The sequence below is a fragment of the Ahaetulla prasina genome, chromosome 2 (genome assembly GCF_028640845.1).
Source record: "Ahaetulla prasina isolate Xishuangbanna chromosome 2, ASM2864084v1, whole genome shotgun sequence".
Lineage (NCBI taxonomy): Eukaryota > Metazoa > Chordata > Lepidosauria > Squamata > Colubridae > Ahaetulla > Ahaetulla prasina.
In genome coordinates this window covers 84,481,166-84,507,056 of record NC_080540.1, presented here as the reverse complement: position 1 = coordinate 84,507,056, position 25,891 = coordinate 84,481,166, and the positions used below count along the sequence as shown (strand labels likewise).

The 25,891-nt window shown below is 34.1% G+C and overlaps 1 protein-coding gene across 1 annotated transcript in view; it reads right to left on the bottom strand.

Annotated features, from left to right (window-relative positions):
• CLINT1 (clathrin interactor 1) overlaps nt 1–25,649 on the bottom strand; it is a 79,608-nt gene extending 53,959 nt beyond the window's left edge. Inside the window, exon 1 of the mRNA XM_058167647.1 lies at nt 25,321–25,649. Coding sequence (XP_058023630.1) covers nt 25,321–25,361 — 41 coding nt within the window. The 5' untranslated portion in view covers nt 25,362–25,649. The remainder of the gene's footprint in view (nt 1–25,320) is intronic.
• Nucleotides 25,650–25,891: the final 242 nt, after the last annotated feature.

Below are 25,891 nucleotides of genomic sequence, written 5' to 3'. Positions count from 1 at the left end.
CTGAAGATTGAGGACATGGGTTTGATTCTAGTCTTGGCACACAGTGTGAGAAGTTGTCCTTTGCTAATGAAGACTTTTTCTTTTAAGCTAAGCTTTCAGGTTAGGGAATCACTCTTCAGAACTCTCACATTTGTCAGGATGGTTTGGAGAACTTTGAAAGATTAAAAATACAAGTGAGATCTTTCAGATAGCCCTTTAATTAAAGCTGCAAGTTGTTTTTTTTTTTAAAAGACCAGAGAGCTTTAAAGGCCATAAAGGGTTAGCTTCCTGTATTGTAAGGCAGGAAGTTGCCTCCTGCTGGTGAAGCTTTAAATGTTATTTGGAGACGAGGGAGAAAAAAAACCCCTCAACATATTGATCTCTCTAGCCCATTGTAATTCATTTTCTTCAATGAATAGAAAATGAACACAGGACCAGGAATATGAACTTCGTCCATGTTTAACACTTTAGTTCCTATAATTCTTTTCTTTCTCTTTTCAAGCCTACATTTATTTGTTTATTTATTTGCAGATACAACCTATTATATATAACTAGTTCAGATGTTGGTTCTACACAAGACAGAACTATGGGCAATTTTTAAATATTTCAAATATAATGAAGTTGCATATAACAAATATAAAAATGCTGCATCTACAGAAACTCTTTTCAGATGCAAAATAGCACCAGATTATTATATATTCTCTCATTTTGTAATGTACTTTTAAGTGAATTTACACTTATGTAATTTTGCTTTCTTTTCTTTTCTTTTTTAACTTGTAGCCTTCAAGGATTTTTACATTCAGCTCTGGAGGAAATAATAGTATCTTTCCTATTTGGGGATTTTATATAGAGAGCCACACATTTTGGGACAGCAACAAGTGGTTTTTGTTTGTATAGACAAGCCTGAAGAGCAGAGACATGACACATAATAGTTTGCTTTAAACTAGAGAAACTACCCATTAGTCTAAATAATAACAGCAGCCTGGTTCCCACATGAGAAACCATGACGCCATACTATGTAAATTCCAGGATTGCATGCTTTCCTTCCCCTCGTTTTCTGCTTCAAAAATGGCAGACTAAATCAGCTTTCTGCTTTTTTAACTAATTGTTTATACTGAATCAGAGAGCCAGCTTGGTCTAATAGGTAAGGCACCAAAATAGAAACCAGGAAACTGGAAGTTCTAATCCTGCCTTAGGCATGAACGCTGGCTAGGTGACTTTGGGGCCAGTCACTCTCAGCCCATTCCTACTGCAACCAATAGATCAATGCTCAGGGGAGGGGAGGGGAGGGGAGGGGAGGGGAGAGGAGAGGAGAGGAGAGGAGAGGAGAGGAGAGGAGAGGAGAGGAGAGAAGAGAAGAGAAGAGAAGAGAAGAGAAGAGAAGAGAAGAGAAGAGAAGAGAAGAGAAGAGAAGAGAAGAGAAGAGAAGAGGAGAGAAAATGGATTCTGCACTTCTGGGAAAACATCTGAAAGAAAGAAAATAGTTTTCACTGAATCCAAAGTCCTAGAATAATGGTTGTTTAAATTACAACTTGTTTAGTACAAGTGAAAACCATTTTATACTTGCAATATTAGATCGGATAGGGTAGGCATGCTCCAGGTCCCTTTCCTGAATTTTTTCCATTACTGGGCCTATGGCTGCCCCTACCTTGTGAAATATTGTCTCCGTGGTAATCCAGCAGTCCCATACTGCCTTTTTTGGCCTTCTAGGTGGTCATCAAGATCTGTTTATTTACCTGGTGCTAGGTACTGTGATGGTGTCTTTGGCTGGTTGTTGGGGCATCCCAGAGGGTACCGGATTTTTAGTTTTATTTTATGGTTTTATTGTTGTGAGCTACTCAACTATATAGTATTTATTGCACTTGAAATAACAGGACTTTTATAATATCATGTCTGACTTCTCCTAACTCTAAAGCATTTTTTTTTTCAGGAAAAACACAAGACATGATGAATCTACTAGGGACTTTTTTTTAAATGACCAACATTAATTTGCAAAGTTTGCTGATGCAAAAATGGTACAAACATAAAGCAAGGGGACTGGATACAGGATATCCAGTCCCCTTACACAGGATAAGATGCTCTCTGAAATGATAAGATTTGGTTATTGATGGCAGTTAATCTCTAATAGACTTTATCCATTAGAGATTACAAGATATTAAGGTTTCTTAAGAAAATAAAAGAGCATGTGACTATTATATTTTATTGCCGATTTAGCAGCCAAATAAGGTTGTTGAAAACAGAAGTATCTGGGGAGGACTGGAAAGCATGAACTGAATTTTTAGAATACTAAACATAATAATGACAAAACAAACCCAATTCCAGTTACTGAAGTGGGCAGTGCACATATATGAAAATAAATAAATCATGGAGATTGAAACTATTCACAAACTTTGAATCTGGCATAGAATTCCTTGAGTTAAATACATTGGGGATTCAAAGCTGCTTCAAGCTGATTGCCCATATCATTGTGAAATCAGCCATATTCTAACTACAACAATCCTTTTTCCCTAAAGCACTGGTAGCTATTGCTATATATGGTACATATAAATCCCAGAAGCTTACATTCTGTTAATGCATATTAGCATAAGATATTAGGAATCATCAGTGTACGGCTATGTAAAATATTTTTATTCCCTTGGCTCACTGTTCCTCTCTTTTTCTAAAATAAGTCAAGAAACTGCAGTTAGCTTTCAAACTGTAACTATAAGCTACAGCCAATTGCTGTTTAATTTCAAAATTGCAGTTTCCTGGTTTATTTTGCTGTTCTGAACAAAAGAACAAAAAAGTCATAGAAAAAATATGTATTAAATTCATGCATATCATCACCTTTTTAGTAAGGATTTTAAATCCAATTTTCATCCGCTGATTGTAAAACTATCTCGTGATCTCCAGATACTATTGAATTGCAACTTCCAGAATTCCCAGCTATAAAGCTGTCTAAGGATTCTGGGATTTGTAGTGTCAATATGTTTAGACTATATTATTGTAGATAATCTATATTATTAGCTAGAAGAAAACTAATATAATAGAATTACTCAAACGGATAAAATGAGCTTCCTAGGATTGAATTCAAATATGACTTTGAAATTAAAAATTGAATAAAAAATATTTCACAGAGTTTTTAAAATTTAGCTAAAACCAATAACGCTGTACTAAAACTTTATATATGATCTTTATATAGCTCTTTATTTTCCTACAATTTTCAGGTGTTTGAGAATCTGCAATATAATTCCAAATAGGGCAGGTATTTGGCTACCACTTACAAATATATTGCTAAAACAACATCTCAACAAAAGGCTTTTCATGATCAACATTAAAATTTGACCTTAACGGGTCTTTTTTTTCTGGCATAGACGCTATGGGACTAGATGTAGAAAGAAATACAAGTCCTACGAAATTCAATACCAAAGCTGCTGAGACACAAACAAGTAATCTATCTCCGAATACAGTTTCTTGTCCTTGGAAAAATTGGCTACAGATACAAATACATCACTTTATCACCAAATGCTGGATATGTTACTCATTCAAATTGTAAAAGCTATTTTCTGTAATTGTTTTATAATCAACAATAGCTAGTTTGAGGTAGTGGCTAAACTTCAGGCTAGAAATCTGGAGACTCTGAGTTATAGTCCTGCTTAGGCACAAAACCAGCTGAGTGCCCCTGGGCCAGTCATTCTCTCTCTGCCCTAGTAAGGAGGCAAGGGCCATTTCCAAAATCTTGACAAGAAAACTGCAGGGAATAGCTCAGGGAATCTCCAGGAGTCAACAATGACTTGGATGCACCAAAAATGACAAAACAAACCTTTAACAAAAGAATTTAAAAACTGTATTCTTGCTTATCATCATATATTTAATATGATTTATTCTCTGTTTTTGAGGAACCTGGAAGGGGGAGAGAAGAAAGCAACTGTCTAAGGAAGAAGCTGCATAACACTGATAAGGAATGATCCCTGCCTTGTTGACAACTTTTACTTGCCATGAATTTTCCTAAGTTCACAAAATTAAATTAAATACAGCAAATAAATGTTACAGTATCCCTTGCTCATATATTATCCCTTGGTTATATATTTAATATATATTCTATATTGTCCTTGGCCTTTACGTGGCCAAGGAAAATAGACAGTACATTTAAAAAAAAGCCTTTTTGCCTTTAAAATGCTGCTCAAAGAAAAGTGGCAAGTTTTACTTTCAATTTCTATTAGGTAAACTAAAATTGTTATTAAAATAACCTGACAATAGTATGTCACACATAAATATTATTTTTAAATTCATTGATGATTATAGTGATTTCAACTAGTACTGTATAATGTTATTTTCTCTGAATTATTAGGCAGTCAGGAAAGCTATTCCTGGGCTTATTAATTAATAAAACTTGCTAATATAATGGCCTGCCTCCTTGTGCATCATACAATTTATCCATTAAAAAAAACTATCTTGCACCTTTATAATTTTTGTATTAGATATACATTCATATACTGCAACAACTACACTGGCCACTGTATTTTCAGAAAATTCCAGGTTTCATTCCAAATTCTATTATTATTTTACCCAGGTACAAATGACAATTGATCTCTTTCAGCAGTCTTTCACAACATTTTTTTTGCTATACCCTGTTTATCTCCAGATCTGTATTAAATCTCTATATGTTTCAGAGACATCATTTTTTAAATAGGTAGCACACACATTTCTCAAATAACTATCATGTCTTATAAATAAAGTGAGATAATTCAATTACAGGAACCTGTCAGCAAATATATTTTTAAAAGTTCTAGTATGAGATGAGATGCAACATATAAATATGACGATTGTAAAAATTATCTAGTGTCTTATTTTGTGCTATGAAATATAGACATACAAGAGTGTCTATCTTTATAGTTTTTAGAGACTGCCCCGTTCATTTCAAAGGCATAGCCGGTACGTAGACTGAGCTGCATGCAGAGATCTGATCTCAAGATTGAAATAAAAAGCAATTGAAAGCTAGGCCACTAGCGCATACCAAGGGACATGGGTAAAAAGTGTTCAACAGTAATCTTCATTAATTAAAATCTAAAATGTGATGACTGAAAACCAAGCATCTTCAAATGAGAACTTTTAGTTTTACAAATTATGGAATACTGACAAATTCTAATACTTATATTGTTTTATGTTGAAAACCATTCTGATTACTCAACAAATGGAAAAGTGACTTATAAATAGGAAACGCATGGTCATAATTATGAAACAAAAAGAAAATCACAAGACAAAGTTGTGGGTATGTACACATCATGTACTCTTGTAATCCTGGCAAAGATAACCAAAACCAAAACTGAACTTGATATCCAGACAACATAATAAATGCATCATTATAACGTATATGCATCAGAAAAGCATAAATAAATGCATGCATTTCATCAGTTCTCCCCCTCGTTCCATCATATATAGAAATCTTCAAAAATATGGTGATAATTTATCTGTAGCTGTCTAAAACTGCTTGATCTGATTAAGCCACAAGCAAACTACCCATATTATTTAGTATTATATAGAATTATTATTACAGAAGTAGCAATCATGACTGAAGTCCCCAATTCTCTTTTTATATTGGGGGTGGGTGGGGAGAGGAGGTCTTTTCATTTAACAAAGTAAGTTTGGAATCTAGGAAATCTAGTTTTATACTGACTAGAATTCTTGCCAGGTTTCACAAGCTATTAAACTTATTTAAATGCAATGTTACTATCTGAAAGTTCTGTTGACATTTTCTAAGCTCTCCAAAACTCAGTGTATGGTCTGGGTTTTTCCCTGCCTTTTTCTCTCCCTTAGGACAAAAATGGAAAACATCTGCTGTTCAATCATTTGTTATAAGAACTCCAACTCAGGTAAAGAAGCTGCAGACTGTGATCTCTCTAGTCACTGCTTCTTTTAGCAAGCCAGGCAGCTAGCACATTTCTTAATTTAATAATCTCCATATACTGTGGGTTTCACCAGTTAGGCAGGAGGCTTTCCTCTTTCATTTCAGTACAAATTACTCTGAGGAAAAGCAAGAAGATAATCTCTTCTCAGGAAGGTTACCAAGAAGCCCAAGAAGTGCTTATGTATGAAATGTATTCAAGCTTGTAACCGAATAACAGAGCTGGAAGGGACCTTGGAGGTCGTCTAGTCCAACCCGCTGCTGAAGCAGAAAACCCTATACTATTTCAGACAAATTGTTGTCCAATCTCAATCTCTTAGCCTTGGAGCACTCACAACTTCTGGAGGCAAGTTGTTCCACTGATTGTTTAATCACCAACATGTACTACTTGGTTATTGAAGCATCTAGAAATACAATGTACAATCCTATGAATATCAATAACAATATTCTTTTTAGAATATTTAGATAATAAAGATTGTCTTTTGATCTATAAGCCAGACCTACAAATCTGAGCCAAACAGAAGTCTTTACCTCACCCAAGGCAAGCTTAATAATTTATTTGTGAAGTTCATGGTAATATCCTTCACTGTATCTGGGGAAAACCTGATGGTCACAGTCAGTTACCAACATGATATACTGACTTCAGGCCCTGATTTTTTCCTTCATGGGGAATAATACACAGCATTACTCCTAATTCTTCCACATCCAGCTGTTTTTTCAACTTGTACTGAACTTGAAGGAATGTTATACTTTTAATTGCTGCCTTCCATTCACCTATGTGTTCATTAGTCAAATGAAGAAATACATTGACTAGACAATCTGTCCCTTGACTACAATGTGAAACATATTTTTATGTTATAAGATGGAACGTAAGTACATAGCCATAAGGCCGTAACACCCTCCAGAGTGCTGTATGTTTTTAGGACTGCTCAGTTTTTGGGAGGTCCCAATATACAGAGGCCTCATGAAATAATCTGAATGGAGAGGAATAAGAACTTATTAGTATATCTATGCTATTCCAAAACAAATAGGAATACTGTTAGATTCAATTGTGCTCATAAACCAGAAGGCCATAACATGGACAAGGAATAATATGAAAAGGAAGAAAAATATAAAAAATAAAAAGGAGAGAATCTATACAAAATACTTGCAGGTAGTATATGGAATTGGTATATGTTTTGGCATTTAGAATTCCTAAGACTTGGAAATGGCTGGCAATGAACAATACATTTCAAGATGCCACTACGTATTAAAGGCATACTTCTAAACTTCTTTAAATGGTTATGTCTAGCAGATGGCCTTTAATATCACCTCTCACACACTGCCACAGTGCTATTACTATCAGTGTCACCACTAAACTTAACTCTCCACTGTCAAATTAAATGCATGAAATCTAGAGGCCTGGAACAGATGACTGGTTTTTTAAGCAGCCTCTAAGCAAGAAATAAGGGGATTTATTTTTCCCTTGATGTGTGTAAGAAAAGTTAAGACAGTTCAAAGCAATTTAGAGGCATTTACTATTGGCTGCACAAAACCATCACCATGTAGTTACCAAAAACTACAGGGAGAAACAGACCATGAAAAATTCTACTTTCCCTTCTGAGTACTGAAGTGCATTCACCAATAAAGGGCCAGAGAGAATTAATGCCCTCCTTTAACATCTTCATTTAAAGTGAACAAAGCAGCTCATGTTTCCACATACCGATTTATCTAATCTTAAGAGCTAGTGCTTTTCACTAATTCTGCAACTCATGCTGCCCTTTAATTCCAGCTAATAGCCTTCATGTGGTATTTAGGTAGAATTTAGACAGCACAAGTGTTTATACAGAAGATATTTGCAGGAAAAAATAAAGAAAAGAATTGACCTGATTAGAAGTTGCACAATGGGCTGGAAAGATAGACTAGTAATTAGTTTTGGGTTAAAAGCAGTAATGTGTACTCTGCCTTATTTACAATACCCAGTAGAAGTTCAAATGGTGCAGACCCAGAATTAGCAGTTTCTTTATTCAGGACAATTTTAACCATGGCCTTGCTGCAAGATTCATAATATTTAACCGTTAAGTTATTTATATTTTTATTTATACTACAGACTCCAAAAGTGTTTTCTTTATACTTCTTCAGACTTCCAAATAAGGACTATCAGATGTTATCATGGTGACATTGATGACCAATATAATGTAACAATACTTCAATACATATGCATACAAAGTCTCCAAATTTTTTTTAACAGTTGCTTCATTTAAAAATAATAATAATCAAAATCTCACAAGGTGTTCTGGTTTGAAGCCCTTCAAGATTTTCAAATAGAAATGTCAAAATATTTTGGCATACATGTGTGAAACTGTAGGGATAAGACTGCCAAATATTATGACATTTTGTTTTTTGACTTTTGTACATTTTTCATTTCTAAAATAAAAGTGTTCAACAAATAATAAATGTTTTAAAATGTTTTTAAAAATTATTTTAAAATTATGTCTCCAGCTACCTAAAACTGTAGCTAATCAGACTGCTACGCTATGTATATTACCTAATTACTACAAATGTAGCCTTGCAACACATTTCAATTCCTTCCATATTTCAGATTTCAATAATTTAAATTTAAAGCTATGATTCCCTACTTCTAAAGGCATTCGGGGCTCCTTGTTTCATAGGAAGACACTATATAATCAAGACATGAATCGTTATTATTATTTCCACACCAATAAAGTAAAACAACCTTCTTTTCCCTAGTGTGATCGTAAGTGTTAGATTTCAGCTCCCATTATTAGGGTTAATAAACTCAAATTAAGCCCTACATAATAAAAAAGAGCAATTGATGAAAGGTCTGTAAAATCAAGCCAATCATCTAGGGCCAGAAAAACAGCTATAACAGCGAAGACATTTTATTTTTATATTCTGATTATTCACTCAGTAACAGCAGCTTACAATGGACATCAACAATTCACTGACAGAACTTTTCAACTTTTTGAAAAAAGCCCAATGATTGAGGAAAAAAGATTGCATAAATCATCATAGATAAGAGACAATAAAGGAAAAAGAATTGAGCTCATACCTAAGAAATGTGGAAGCTTGGCAAGTATCTAAAAACCTGTCCAGGTTGCAGATAGAAGACCTAAAATATCTTTTGATCATACTATTCAAGAATCACGGTGGTGGTTGAAGACATCAAAACGACAGAGGCTGATCCACAGCCATGACTATTTATTTATTTATAAGATTTACAAGGCTGCCTAACTCAACCAGGGTGACATATAGCACAAAAACAAAGAAGGAAATAGATAACTCACATTAACATTAAACAAAATATAAATACCAAATATAAATTAGCAATCAAACAAGTAACTAAACAATCATGAGAGAATTTTTACTTTGCTGACCCCTAATGCCTGGAAGAAGGGCCAGATCTTAATGGCTCTCTTCTGACTATACAATAAGGCTACTCAGATATATGAAAGGTAGAATATAATTAGCATTTAATGTGTAATTTAGACAAGAAAATTTGGTATAATGGTTAAGGCACCAGGTTGGAGATTGTGATTTTCAATCCTGTTTTAGGCACAAAGCCAACTTGTGATTTTGAGAGTAAAGTCTTTCTCCTTTATTCCAAGGAAGAAGGCAAGGACAACACTTCTGAAAATGTTGCCAAGAAAACTAGAGGCTGGTCCAATCAGTTGCCAGGAGTCAATAACAAACAGCAAAATATATACACAAAAGTCTCCTAATTGAATGGCATTCTTATTTAGTGATATACATGTTGCGAAAATGGACATGGATGTTGATATAGTATTCTTGTGGTCTACACTGAAGTAGTTTGTCACTACCTTCTTTAGGGATATTTTCTGACTTTGTCGTCTAGCTTACAGTCACTGGAAGTTTTCCCATCTAAGTATTAATCAGGGCCAGCTTGCTTAGGTTATCAGCCAATATTCCACCTAGTACTTCCACCTGCTATAGCCACAGAAGATACATATACAGACACTTAAGTTTAAGTAAGACACAGGAAGTACAACAGTTATACAAATGGCATACATTTAGAACTTGGCTGACTGATTTTTTTAAAGACACATGTATTTAAACTAACTCTGTATAAGAATTAAACTTTAATTTATAATGTTTATCTTGGTACCAAATACTCTCTTAAACTTCTGTACTCAATGGCCTAGAGAAATCACTGCATGTGACATTCTGAAGGACAAAAATATTTCACTATCTAATTTTATAAAATGTCACTCCCCAGTTTGTACTATAGAAGAACCGAGGGGACATAATTAGACAGGCTAAACCAATAATCAACTTTCTGCATATAAATACATAATGATTCAAAATACCAAAATAACTCAATGATCTTCAATATAGCATCAGAAGAGGTTAATTTATATAGTTAAAGGTTAAATGTCTCATTTACCATGATCAAAATGATTTCTACTTTAAGAGTGTTTATAATAACTAAAATACATCTTCAGTGCAAAATAAAATTTAATGACTATTTTAAAAAGGTTCCTTTTAGGAAAGTCAAATAACAGGAGGCAAATATGAGGATGTAATGTTACCATTAATTAAATAATGTAAACTGACTTTTATGATTCATTTTATATGCACCTATGGATCGATGGATAAATATACACACAGACTCACTGTAATTTAATAGATACTGTTTTGGGGCCAAGAAATAGAACTTAATCACTAAATGGTTCACACCAGAAAGGCAATTTCATGAAATTCCATGAGCCATGATCACTGCAGGGATGACTACAGTATGTTGGAGTCAAAATAATTGGGTGGTATTATTATGAACTGCTCACCAGTAAAACTGAAATAAATTTCACCGTATGACCAGAAATGAAAGGAAAAGGCAACAAGAGCCGATTCCTACAGAATCTGCAGAAAATTGGGTCTCCTTATAATTAGCGCATTATAATCAATTTTGAGACAGATAATTATATAAAAATGTGCACTATGTTGGCTTGGTAAATGAAAGAAAACAATGTTGCAAGAAGAGCTATAACTCATTTAGTCATTGATGTAGGAAAAGAAAAAAATGGAATAGTAAAATCAGATCTACTATTTATTTGATTCAGAAATAATACTAAATACTTCTAATTTTTCCCCAGTTGATATAGAAAACAGAGGAATCTGAGACATACAAACATAAGGGGTCATTACTACTATAGAAAAATAATACTTATAAAATTCTAATGGGGACGGATGAAAAATTGATCAAAAAATAGATAATTATTTATTGAACTATAAAATAGAGGAAGAAATAGTTAAAGAAATGATGACTGTTTGGGCAAAGAATTTTGGATACAATCGATTATGGCTTCGGCCTACAAAGAAAACCTCTATAAAATGTTTTACAGGTGCATTTACCACCTGCAAGATTGGCAAAAATGTATAGCAATTTGTCTGCTAAATGCTGGAAATGCAACCAGACTCCAGGCACCTACTACCATATGTGGTGGACATGCAATAAAGCAAGAAGATACTAGGAGAAAATATATAACTGGTTGGAAATGATAACTGAGCAAAATATTGAATTTAAACCAGAAACATGTCTTTTAGATACACTATCGGAAAGTTATGATAAAGCAACTATATATTTAGTGTTACATATATTGACGGCAGCAAGAATTATATACGCTAAACCCCATCAGACGAGGATATAATTAGAAAAATGTGGGATTGTGCTGAAATTTTTAGCTTTAAATTTAACTTTAAAAATTAAAGATAAAGAACACTCAGAATATTATCAGACATGGAATAAATTTTATAAATGGATAGAAACAAGATGTAGAAATGAGAGAAAGTAAGAGTATGAATGTTAATAATTGTTAATATGGAAAATAAAGATGTATAAAACTAACTATAGTAAGGGATAAAAATGTAAATAAGCTAATGTAAGAAGAAATTTAGTTTAAGTTTTTTGGTTATATTATTATAATTACTGGTATTATATTATTATTATTGTTATTAGTTTGTGTGTTAAGATTTACTATTAATTTTTCTTTGGTTTTGCACTATTTGTAAATGTTATCCTGACAAGGCACTGTTTTTCTAATAATAATAATAATAATAATAATAATAATAATAATAATAATAATAATAATAATAATAATAATAATAATAATAATAATAATAATAATAATAATAATAATAGTACTTTTTTGTAAACTTCCAAAGACCAAAAAAAATGTTTTCTGTCTGAATTTTTCTGGTACTAATAGTCCCTCTCAAGCAACTCAGATATTCATATACATCATTTTGCTTGGAAAATCAAAACATACTTCCTCAGTCCAATGTTCTTCAAATGTATGGATTTCAGCTCCCAGGATTTCCTAGCTATTAGGATCATTTGTGAGAAGTTTGGGAATAGTAATTTACCAATTGGAAGATACTGAACTTCGGGAATTGCAATTCTAAAGCAGTAATGAATACTTCTGAGTTAATTCTGTACTTTGAAATCAAGTGCTGAATTTCAGTATATTTAACTGTAACAGATAATATAAAGAATATTTACATCTCATTTGCTGATTACTATTTCACCATTTGGAATCCACAAATGGCCAGCAAAAATTGTTGTTTAGGGTATCATTTAGTCTGACAACCTCTATTGTGGGCTTACATACTGTATGTGGATACCAAAAGTGTCAGGGTATGTAGATTTAATAGCTGTAAGCTGATGAGGGGTTGTAAGTGGAGGCAACCAGAAGCTGACGGCAACCAGAAGTTGAGCACATTCCCTCAATGGGAATGAGGCAGCAGAGTTACTGCCACTTTAAGAAGCTGTCTATATAAGGGAAGCCATTAGAGGGTGTCTCCCTTCTCCTCCTGTTCTATCTCATTGCTCTCCTTGTTTCAGTAGCTGTATAAGGTATTTACCATGTATAAGTGTGTATATATTTAGCTGTAGATAAAACCATTGTTAATTATCTAAAGGTGCTGTGTGCCTGGGTTTATCTCATAATACTAGTCACACTGCCTAAATTCTGACAAAAAGGATTTCAATCATACCATGGCAAACATTTCCCTGATTTGGTGATAATATTCTTAAAGTCCTAACAAAATATGCCTTTTCAAAACTACATTAATACATTAAGAAAAAGAAACTTGTACCGCCCTTTAAAAATAGTCTTTTATCTCTGCACTTATGTCTAGAACCAACAAAGTGTTATTTCTTTTTAGTAAAGAGAAAGTGGAAGGAACATTTCAAGGACCATCGTTTTAACAACTAATACAATATAATTAAAAATTTAGAATAAATCATTACTGTGATATGATTAAATGCACTTTACACTTGGGGTAGGTCTATACAGCAATACATGCAATCAGAATATTATACAAACCAGAGATTTAATGCGGTGGGGAAAAATATCCATACTGCATCTTTTTGGCCTAATGTGATAGATTTTCTGGCAAACTATATGTAATGGTTTAATATTAAGTGTAGTCAATATGTCCAAATTAGGCATTATTATTAGGTAGAAAATCAAGTTTTTTTGTCAGCACAGAAGAGAAGAAGGAACACTGCAAGTCAGAAGTACATACTACACTGTCTCTTGTTTGACACTCTGTCTGGATAATTTTTTCATATTGTGGATTTCTATATGCTTCAAAAAATTGTTATGGAGAAAAATGGCAAGAGGAAGGTAAGTTGGATATGTCTTGTTATTTGTAAAAAATAATAAAGGTAGGGTGCCAATAAAATAAATACAGTATTTTTCAAAGTATAAGACACACCTTCCCCCCCCCCAAAAAAGGGTGAAAATCTGGGTGTGTCTTATACTCCGAATTTAGCCCTGCCCAGCTTCTCAAACGGAAGTTTCAGAGGCTGAAAGAAGCTTCAGAAATGAAGCCCCCAAATAGAACTTCAGAAAAGAAGCTTCCAAACAAAGCTTCAGAGGCTTTTTTTCTGAAGCTCTGTTTCGGAGGCTTTCAGAGGCAGAAATAAGTTTTTTCTGAAACAGAGTTAATTAAGTTTCAGAGGCAGAAAAAAAAAAGAAAAAGAAAAAAGAAAGGCACAGAGCTCACAACCAAGGAATCTGTTGCTAAAATTCACCTCTGGGAAGAGCTGATTGGGGGTATTCTGGGAGGCCAATCCACCTGCCAATCAGCTTTTTTCTTATTTTCCTCCCCAAAAACTAAGATACATCTTATACTCTGAAAAATACGGCATATAAAATTTTAAATGAGCTCACCTGAAATCTTTAATTATAAATCCAATTTAGTATTTGTTGCAAATTTACCCAATGTAATCATGTGCCTTATCCTTTGATGGATTAATATCCTTAGTCAAAGAAAAAATAATGTAACTTAAATCTGATTTTTAATAAAAAAATTACTTTAAAAAATAAACATAATTCAAATTTAAAATATGAATATGGATTAGCTCTGAATGGCGTCAATGTTTTTTTACCCACATTTTAATACATTTTTTTTGATATTATTTTAAAACCATAGTTTTTGTGTTCCGTATTAAAAGCCATTGTTAAACACTAAAAACAGCTTCTTAAAAAGTTAAGCAACAACAAGGAAGCAGTTTATTCCCCTTCTTCCCAAATTTCTAGTGTAGCCTACACTTTTTAAAGATATGGGTAACTACTGTGGCTATTGAAATCAAAATATGAGTATGAAAAAATACATGCAATGAAAAATAGATGTAAGGTGAAACTAAAATATATAACATAGTCAAATGTATGCCATTATTTATAATTTTAATATATTAAATCACTTTTAGTTTTAACTGCTGTAAATAATTCAACACTTTTATGATTCTGCAAGCACTGCTGATGCAATGCAATGTAAAAATATTGTATACTTTTTGCAGCTTTTGAATGGAAATGTGAGCTTGAAAATTAAAATAAGTAAAACAATTACAAAAAGCAAAAACAAGGAAGTCAACACACTCACTCATCACTCTGATGATGCAATTCATTCTTAGGCCTTATTACCAAATTATCTTTTTCATATTTAGTTTGCCTTAGTCCCTTCAAAAGATTATTTTAATTCTGTTTAAATCTTAATTGCATTTTTATTTTACTTTGGGGGGAAAACCCACAAAAGTTTTTAAATTGGCTTTTCTCTTTCTCTCTCTCTCTTACAGAAACACACACAGATACTAATCTAATCTAAAGAGTATATGCAAAGAATGGAAAGGAAGCTTCATCCTTGCCACAGTCAGCTTATAGATTTAAATCACGTACAGAGCGTCTAGCTTACTGGCAAAACTCTTGGCATCATTTGACTAAACTCCTACTTAAGACTCTCAAAGACATGACATCTCACAGCTAAAAGGTGCAATTACCTTTTTTATAACCATTATGGTTTAATTATAAGACTTTTTTCTTCCAGCTCTACCATAGTTCAAAGAATCTTTTAGTTGGGCAATGATTGTTTGTTGACATAATTGACACCTCAGCATTCAGAAATATTGCCCCTCAATATTGCCTCTCGTGCAGAAGCCATAAAGCTGCTTGATGTCTCTGCTGTATATACAAAATAGATGGAACATTCTACCTCTTCTTTACTAACCCACTCAACTGCCTGCATAATTATAACTCATAACAGGTAACTAACCTTTCTTTGAAAAAAATTAAGGAAAAGTTATGGCATTGTTTATAAAGCAATGCAATGGTGACATGTAATCGAATTCAAATATGTCCATTCATCTTAATGGCTTTTTCTTCTTTCATGAACGTCATTCCATATCTGTATTAGATATCCAAGGATTCACAAATTTGGTGACAGAAACAAGTAGGGAAAGAGTGAGAGGAAGACCTATTGTATGAACAGATATCCCCTCACATTGCACTAGATGTACCTCATAGGCAGTAAGCACCTTAGTTCCAAAACAATTTTTGCTGCATTTTATCGTTCATCAAGCTTGAACATTTAATTAGTTAAATTAGGTAGGTCAGAGTTTAGCTTCATATTATTAAGTGAACCATTGTGGTGTAGTGATTTTATTTATCTCCAATACTATGCCAATCTCTTTCAACTCAACCTACCTGACAAGAGTTTTTATTGTGGGGATTAAAAAAACCCAGGAGGAATCTTGACCTTACAAAAGACAGCATATAAATCTAAGATCTTCAAGAGAAAATTTATACATGAGTAAATGTTTCAAACTAACAATATTTCTGCTTTTCATTTTTTAAGACTTTAAGATTTTTATAGTAGTCCTTTTTCTGCCTAGTTATTACTTAAATATTGAAAATCAACAGATAATTCACAAAGTAAATTTGGAACTGTCACTACAATTCGCTATTAATGTTGCTACAGATTCTGAATAAACCAGTTCACTATTAATGTTGCTACAGAGTTATTGAATAGACCAATTCAGATAGGTAAAATATAGGAGCTTGCCGATAATACTGAACTTTTCTTGCTGTGAAATGAATCAAGAAATATTAATTTAGAAGATAAAAATGCTAAGAACTAGAGCTTTCCCCCCCAAAGCTTCTTTGTATAATCTTTTAATTTAAGGGAAAACAAAGTATCTTGTTCAACAAGAATGAAAAAGAAGAAATTCTAAATATTTAATATTTAAAATACTAGTCATAACTTTGCAACAAAATTAGAACAAGTAATAGCAAGGTTAGATAGAAGGGTACAGAAGGGTAGGGCAGGCCAAGACAGGAAGGGAATAACCATAGTGAAAAATATATGTTTTTTAAACATTCTAAGTTAATCAACTTGTGAAATATTTGGACAGTATTTCACAAACCTGATTAACCTGGCACTCTAAAATAGTTTTTGATGAAGTAGAATTAAAATATTTAAGCTTCCAAATTATCTAAGGACTGCCTAGCTTGAGGTAAATATTTCTCAGACTTCCAGTCAAGTGAATTGCTTCCTTGAAATTTCATTTGCTGAAGAACTGTTTCCAAGCTCATAAAATCAAAGGTTATGTTGTTTCCACTGCCAAAATTTAAAATTAACTTAAAAGACAGAAGAAAGGATAAAAATATCCAAATGAGAGAACTGCAAGAAGCAGTTATACCTTAAGGCAGATAATACCTCACTCTAAAATTGATGCTCTAGAGAAATTCTACTAGAACTATTGGGATAGTTGATACTACTTCTGTAATAAATTATTTCTAAACTCTGCACTAAGTGAGCTACTCCATTAAAAGAAAAAAAGATATAATTTAAAAAAATCCTGCCTATACAATATATAGTAGCAGAATAATGCTGCTAATGTTATCTTGTTAGAACTCCAAATTGTTTTATATCTAGCACCTGTCCTATGAAATATCATTCCACTGAAGGTCTGGCTATCTATATGGTTCTTCCCCTGGACACTAGGCCAGAATACGAGATGAATTTATCCAAAAAATACATTGTTACTCAATGGCTAATACAATAGTTGGTCTTGCTTGTTCATTTATTGAAAATATTTGTATGTTTGTCATAGAGTACAACTTTGTGCAGCTCATAGAAATAAAATCACAAAATCATAAAAACAGAAATTAAAAACTCAGAACCTGGGATGCCCCAACAACCTCTGATGGGTTCCCATCACTCTACCTAGAGGAAATAGATTATCTGGAGCATTTTCAATCAGATTTGAGACCCGGACATGGAGACTATTAATTGTACTTGGACTTAGCTCTGGTGGAACTAGGATAGTGGTGGTTAAACTGTCTTAGTCCTCTCTGACCTCTCATCAGCTTTCAATTATGGTAGTCTTTTGGCCCAACCACAGGGATCAAGAGTGGGCAGGTATAGTGTTGAAATGATTCTCCTCTTTTTTTTGCAGCTGGTTCTGATGGAGGCGGGAGAGGTCAAGACTGAAGCCCCATCTACCTGAAGCTCTAAATGGGGTAGCTCTCCACTGGACAGAAGAAGGACACAATTTGAGTTTCTGCTGGATCACAGCTCCTGCTCAAATTGCAGCTGTGGTCAAAGGCTTTTCTTCAAATTTGCTTAGTGTGCCAACTGTGCCCTTTCTGAGATTGGGAATCCTTTCTCATGTTCATGCTATAGACATCTCATGTGTGGACGTCTGCAATTTGCTGTATACTGTATGTGGCTGCCAGTGAAGACCATTTGGAAACTACTGCCTGTGCCAGTTATGAATGCATCTGGGTACACATACATAACTGTTCTGCTGTACAAAGTGCACTTGTTCTCCCAGAAGCCATTCAAGGTGTTGGTTGTGGCTTATAAAGAGTTTCATAGCCTAGAGACTGGCCATTGGAGACATCATTTTTCTCTCAATGTTTCTGCCTGTCTGGCAAGATCTGACAAAGTGGGTATGCTACAAATCCCAGCTTGAAAACTGTGTTATCTGATGGGACTGAAGTGGGGTCTTCTCTGGTGTGACACCTGCCCTATGGAATAGTATCCCCCGGGAGGTTTGGGTTCCTCAATCTTCCCAGTCAGCTTTAAAGACGTGGTTTCTTCCCTAGGTGCTAGGTTAGGAAATATCTCTGTGAGAATTCTACTTTTGGTATGTTAATTTCCAGATTATCATCTATTTTGTTTGAACTGCATTGGATTATTTTTATCTTGCATTCTACCTTAATATGAGTTGGGTTGCTTATAATTTTAATGTATATTAAATAGACAAATAAAAAAGCTCTATGCTCTTATCTAATTTAATGATATGTAAAACTCAGGGAGATTTGACCAAGAGTCTTGTGGTCAAACAGTTAACAAGAATAAAATGCAGTTAGAGAACAATACCACTAACAATACTTCTATCCTTCAAGATGACCTTGACTTTGTTTCCGATTGGTCTAAAACTTGGCAACTTCAAATATCAACCAGCAAATGCTCAGTCTTACATATTGGTAAAAAGAACCCTAACATCAAGTACAAGCTTGATGGACATTACCTTACTGACGACCTCTTCCCTGTCAAAGACCTTGGAATTTTCATATCAAATGACCTAAATGCCAAAGCCCACTGCAACTACATGGCAAAAAAAAGCTCTAAGAGTTGTAAACTTAATTTTACGTAGCTTCTTTTCCAAAAACTCTACACTACTAACCAGAGCATACAAAACATTTGCCAGACCTATTCTTGAATACAGCTCATCCGTCTGGAACCCATACCACATCTCTGACATTAATACTATCGAACACGTCCAGATATATTTTACTAGAAGAGTTCTTTGCTCCTCTGAAAACAACAAAATACCTTATACCACCAGGCTTGAAATCCTGGGATTAGAAAACTTAGAACTCCACCGACTCCAACATGATCTGTATTTAACACACAAAATCATCTATTGTAATATCCTTCCTGTAAAAGACTACTTCAGCTTCAATCGCAACAATACAAGAGCAAACAATAGATTCAAACTTAATGTCAACCGGTTCAAACTTGATTGCAGAAAATATGACTTTTGTAACAGAGTTGTTAACGCTTGGAACTCACTACCTGACTCTATAGTCTCTACTCAAAACCCCAAAATCTTCAACCAAAAACTGTCTACTATTGACCTCACCCCATTCCTAAGAGGACTATAAGGGGCATGCAAAGAGCACAAAAGTGCCTATTGTTCCTGTCCTATTGTTCCCTTCATTATAGTATTATATGCATACTTTTACTTATACTTTTATTATATATACTTTTTCTCTCATGATGGGTTATTGTTTATGTTGATGATTGTATATCCTGTTGTGACAAAATGAAATGAAAAAAAAGACTTGTTACACCAATACAGAAAAACCATTTTCAAAATTTAAAGGCTCAATCAGGTAATCAGTATAGAGCTTCAAGAATTTATACTTCATTATTTAGAACCAAAAGGAACAATTTCAAAAATGTATAGGTTGTTACTATAATCAGAAATAGAGGGTCAACCGTATGGTCTAAAGGAAGTTTGGGATACTCATTTTAGTAATTCCACAGAGGAGACCAATTGGCAGAAATTATGAAAACTGGGCAGCTCCAGGTTCAATGCAAGAAATGCAGTGGAAGATTATACATCATTGAGACTTGACTCTTGTTAGGCTGGCTCATATATATCAAAATCGTTCTTCCAAATGTTGGTGGGGGTCATCCAAAAAAGGGTAATTTTTCATTTGTGTGGGGGAAGATAAGCACCATCACTAATAAAAAAATGTTCCTCAGAGCTTTAGCTTTCCTTTGCTTTACACGCTAGTGAAAGTTGTAAATGCAAGGATTGGTTGCAAAATTAGGGTTTTTTTTAGCACCACTGTAAAGGTTGCTAAATGAGGACTATCTGTAGTTTACCAAGGCCTACAAGTTGTTGCTAAAATGGATATTGCTAATTTAATAGCCTGAAAAAATGTTAAAGACGTTACTTATAATCTTAGGATGAGACTAATTCAGCAAAGTGCTTCCTTTCCCATATTTTTATCCATCTCAATTTGGTGCCCAACTTCATTATACTGGAAATATAAAATCATGAGACACTTACACATTTCATAAGGATTTGTTCCTCTATTGACTTTTTTTGGTTTAATATCTATATATTGTTATGGTATGGCATTTGTTATAGTATGGGACTACAATAGTAATACAATTTAAAGAAGCGAATGTGATTTTAAATATATACCAACATTTTGGAACTTACCATTAAATTAAATTTATCAGTATGTGATGAATTATGAATTTATCATGCATGAACTATAAACAAACGCAATTACCCTTTTTACAATAGTTAGTGCCATCCCAGATTTACAGCTTTAGACTGATGTTTGCTTTCTGTTTAAGAACTCAATGTTTATGAACATAATGGAAAATTCTGATCAATATTATTCTTTGTGGTCATAGTTTAATGTAGTTTTTAAAAACTGAACTGTTTTATTTTTGCATACATTATGCTTTTCTTGTTTTCACTTGTTTTCTTTTATCCTTTCTTTCTGTATATTAAAATGATTTTTTTTAAAAATGCAAAACAGAATGCTATATATAATCTGAATAAGGCTGATATTGAAGAGGATCCAAAATAACACAAAATTTCTAAATTCATTTATACTTGTCTATGTGCCCCAAAAATCATAAATTGATAAGATCATAAACTCAGAAATATAAATCACAATAACTTATTATATTCAATTTAGCATGTGCTGTCCATGGTAGTCAGAGACATAACAGGGTTTACAAAAAATAAAACTCGTAAAAATTCAGCACAATTTTTCAACGTATTTTAATCCTTTGTTTTCCAAGTTATTAATTTCAGTTTGTTTTTAATTGTTAGTGAAGAACAGCAAGGAATTCCAAGATCAAAACTAATTTCAAACTGAAAAGTACTTAAAATTTTGCTTCAAATAATATGCTCATTAAATAAATGGGATATCTAGGGAAATTTCATTCCAACAAACTAATGAAAGGGCATCAACTATTCACAAATTACTGTTAAGTAAACAAATATGGCAATTTATACTATTTACACAGTGATGCAACTAAGTCAATTGCTCTAATTTAATTTGTACCCATTTTTATCATTTAAATATTAGAATACAAATGGTTAAGATGTTAAATTGAGGTTTAACTGTATTGTTGTTGTTGTTGTTGTTGTTGTTGTTATAAGACACCAGGAAGCTATTCTAGTCAACTTAATTTCTGTTACAGAGACTGTAAAGGTGATGTGTTTTCTGTCAAAAGCAAAGTTCCTTGTAAAGATTTAAGGTCCTTGTTTTTACCATATTCCTGAGACTGTAAAGTCATTTAACTGTTTTGATGTAGGAAAGGTTTTGTTTAAATTGGACTTAGTATTTCTTTTCAACATGTTTTTATTTATAAAACAAATATGTAAATTGGTGAACATGTAAGGAATGGTGGATGCATCTTCTAATCATTATTCGGCCGAGTTAAGCCTTAAAACTTACTTCTGATTACAATAAACTTTGACAATACATGTAGTCTTTGACTTACAACCATTCGTTTAGTGACCATTCAAAGTTACAACGGCACTGAAAAAAGTGACTTATCATCATTTTTCACATTTATGACTGTTACAGCATTCCCTGGTTATGTGCTCAAAATTCGGATGCTTGGTAAATGACTCATATTTATGACGACTGCTGTATCCTGGGTCATGTGATCAGTTTTTGCGATCTTCTGACAAGCAAAATTAATAGGGAAACCAGATTCACTTAACAACCATTTCACTAACTTAATAACTACAATGATTCACTTAACAACTGTGGCAAGAAAGGTGTAAAATAGGACAAAATTACTTAACAGTCTCACTTAGCAAAACAGATTTTGGGCTCAACTGTAGTCATAAACTGAGGATTACCTGTATTACCTACATGGAACATAAAGAGTTGGTATTAAATCCAATCCATCAGTGAACTATTTTGTGAAACACACATTTCTGATTGAATTAATTTTCTTCTTAACTCAACTGTAAGCAAAGATTAGAAGATGCATCCACCATTCCTTACATGTTATTTCTCAAGAACCATAAACAAGTACTTTGTGTATTTTATGCATAACCCCTTAAAAGTAGGCCCATTAGGATCAAAGACCAAGACATCAAAAATAAATTTAGCTTGTTCAGATAAAAACAAAATTTGTTCAAAAAGTTTCTAAAAAATTCCTTTGCTTCTTAAGCAATTAAGTCAAACCTGGGCAACGTACTTACTTATTACACAAGGTGCTGGTAGGAAGAACAATTTAACATATCCTTTAACCAGGAGTCAAATAATAATAATGCAGAGAGTTTTATGAGAGTTACTGATCTTGAAAACATATTTAATTATACGGTTTCAAGAAACAATTTCATTCTACTTTTTTTTTCCATTTTAGATGACAAGGCTGTTAATGAAAGTATTGCTTCCTACTGTTAAGCAAAAGTAGAAAATTACTGAATTTATCCAGTCTGTACATTACTGGCAGATACCAGCATTATTGTGACAGCTATGTTAGAAACACAAAGGTTAAATTACAGAAATGCAACAAGCTATTACTGTACCTCTTACACATGGCAACCACCACACCTTTGCCAAACACAGCAAGTTATTTTACTTCCGCTCTCACTATCCTTTTTCTCCTCCTCCTCCATTTTTGAGCAGGCTTAGCAGAATAGCAAGGTAATAAGGAGACTGCATTAGATATGGAAGCCAAAGGTGAATTTCTGTAAACCTTTGGACGCTTAATAATAATAATTAATAATAATATAATAATATAATATATATATATATATAATATATATATATTATAATAATAATTAGATTTATTAATAGATTACTATTAGATTACAAAATAATCCAATAGATTACAAAACAATAGATGCAATCTACATAGACTTCTGCAAAGCTTTTGACTCAGTAGTACACGATAAACTTCTCCTAAAACTAAAATCCTATGGCATTTCAGGACCCCTTCACAAATGGATATCTGCTTTTCTGTCTAACAGACAATACGTGGTCAAAATTGGCAATGCTCTATTAAATCCTGTTCCTGTCAAGAGTGGAGTTCCTCAAGGCAGCGTCCTTGGACCAACACTCTTCATACTATACATTAATGATCTTTGTGACCATATCTCAAGTAATTGTGTTCTCTTTGCTGACGATGTCAAACTATTTAACACCACAGACGATACATCTATCATTCAAAAAGACCTTGATCATCTAACCACTTGGTCTAAAACTTGGCAACTCCAAATCTCAACCAACAAATGTTCAGTCTTACATATAGGAAAAAAGAACCCAAATACTAAGTACATACTTGATGGACATTACTTTACAGATGACCCCCACCCCGTTAAAGACCTTGGAGTTTTCATGTCAAATGATCTAAGTGCCAAAGCCCACTGCAACTACATAGCAAAAAAAGCTCTAAGAGTTGTAAACCTAATCTTGCGTAGCTTCTTTTCCAAAAACACTACACTACTAACCAGAGCATATAAAACATTTGCTAGACCAATTCTAGAATACAGCTCGCCTGTTTGGAACCCTCACCACATCTCTGACATCAATACCTTTCGCCGTGAGCTGAAAACACACTTATTTATTCAAGCGGGACTGGCCTAAAATTTTATTGGGGTTATTTATATTTTAATATTTTAATTCGTTTTAAATTTGGCCACCTTATAATATGTTTGTTTTAATTTCTTTTAATATTTATACTGTGATTTTTTACTTGGCTGTACACCGCCCTGAGTCCTTCGGGAGAAGGGCGGTATAAAAATTGAATAAAATAAATAAATAAATAAATAAATAAATAAATAAATACAATTGAACGTGTCCAGAAATATTTTACAAGAAGAGTTCTCCATTCCTCTGAAAACAACAAAATACCTTATCCCACCAGACTTGAAATCCTAGGCTTAGAAAACTTGGAACTCCGTCGCCTTTGACAAGACCTAAGTTTAACTCATAGAATCATCTATTGTAATGTCCTTTCTGTTAAAGACTACTTCAGCTTTAATTGCAGTAATACAAGAGCAACCAATAGATTTAAACCGCTTTAATCTAGATTGCAAAAAATATGACTTTTGTAACAGAATCATCAGTGCTTGGAATACTTTACCTGACTCTGTGGTCTCTTCCTATAATCCTAAAAGCTTTAACCAAAAACTTTCTACTATTGACCTCACCCCATTCCTAAGAAGACCATAAGGGGCGTGCATAAGCACACAAACGTGCCTACCTTTCCTGTCCTATTGTTTTTTGTTTTCTTCTTCTTCTTCTTCCTATATATATATATATATATATATGCTTATACCGCCTAATATTTACTCATATATATGTTTATATACTATATAATCTTTTTGTATGATGTTGTGACAAAATAAATAAATAAATAAAATAAATAAATTGTTGTATAAACTGGCACCGTTCTATGCAAAGTTATGCCTTGCCAGCACACTGAAAACACACACTCCCCATGAAGGGCTGCAAATGTACTGGGCGGGGGATGGGAACTGGCAAGATAAGAAACAATTATGCTAAACATGATTCCTCCCTGGGAAGGAAATACTCAGGATCAGCCAGAGGCAACTACCACTGTGTAGTGGGGAGACTGGTACAGATTGATAAACCTTGGGAATCCAATTCAACCATCCCACTCAGTCAGTGGGGCATTGCTGAAATCAGTTAATATGGGGCAATTAAATGGGATTCGGAAGGTGATGGTTAAAACCCCACACCACAACCAAAGGCCAGGTCTCCAGAGCGCCAACAGGTAAAATATCAGTTACAGCAGATGAAAGGAAATAAGTTTCAGTGACGGCTTCTAAATTGTAAAGGCAGCGGAAGAGGCAACCCAAAGAGAAGAGCCAACCTGGATGGCATCTTGGTTAGGATCTAGTAGGAAGCATTAGACGAGGGGGGGGGGATCGTCCGGTGGGTGAGGGGATGGGGCACCTGAACCCGTGGCCAGAGAGAGAAAGAAGCTGCGGTGGAAGGGAAAATCAATGAAGTACAAGGCATAAATCTGGGTAGATTTACTAAGAGGGATGGGGAAGCCTATAAGAGAGTACAGATCTTTCTGTGGCTACAGATCTTTCCCAGGCACCCTATAATACTCACGCCTTATCCACCAGCTCCCGGACTTTCCACATATTGAGCATCGTGGCGGTGGCGCCGCTCTCCCGGTCTAGTCCCGTCTTAATTCCCCAGACTTCTTCTTTTTCCCCTCGGAGCCCAACTAGCCGCTCGTCAGCCACGGCACCGCCAGGCCAGGCCCGTCTAGCCTTGCCACCTCCCCAGCTTCGCCAACGGCACAGAGAGACAAATTCGGTTCTGCATCCGGAAACCGGCAGCTCATGGTCGCAAAGCCTGCTGGGATATGAAGTCTTCGATGCCCACGAAGCGCTGAACTCTAGAAACGGCGTTGCCTGTTAGAAAATAGGAAAGGCAGAGCATTCCATCGCACGGCATCTTGGGAATCTTCCGGGCTCTTCTCCCTGTTGGAAGCATTTAAGAAAAAGGCTCTGCCCCGCACTGCTTGCTGGGAATTGAAGTTTTAATTAATTGCTTTCTTGGGTGCAGAAGAGTTGGGTTTTAGCGGCTGTTATTCATGGTAAAGGAAGTGGTAATGATGCAACTTTAAGTAAACTGTAAATTAAAGGTTTCAGCAGTTGAATGTCCACGTAACTGT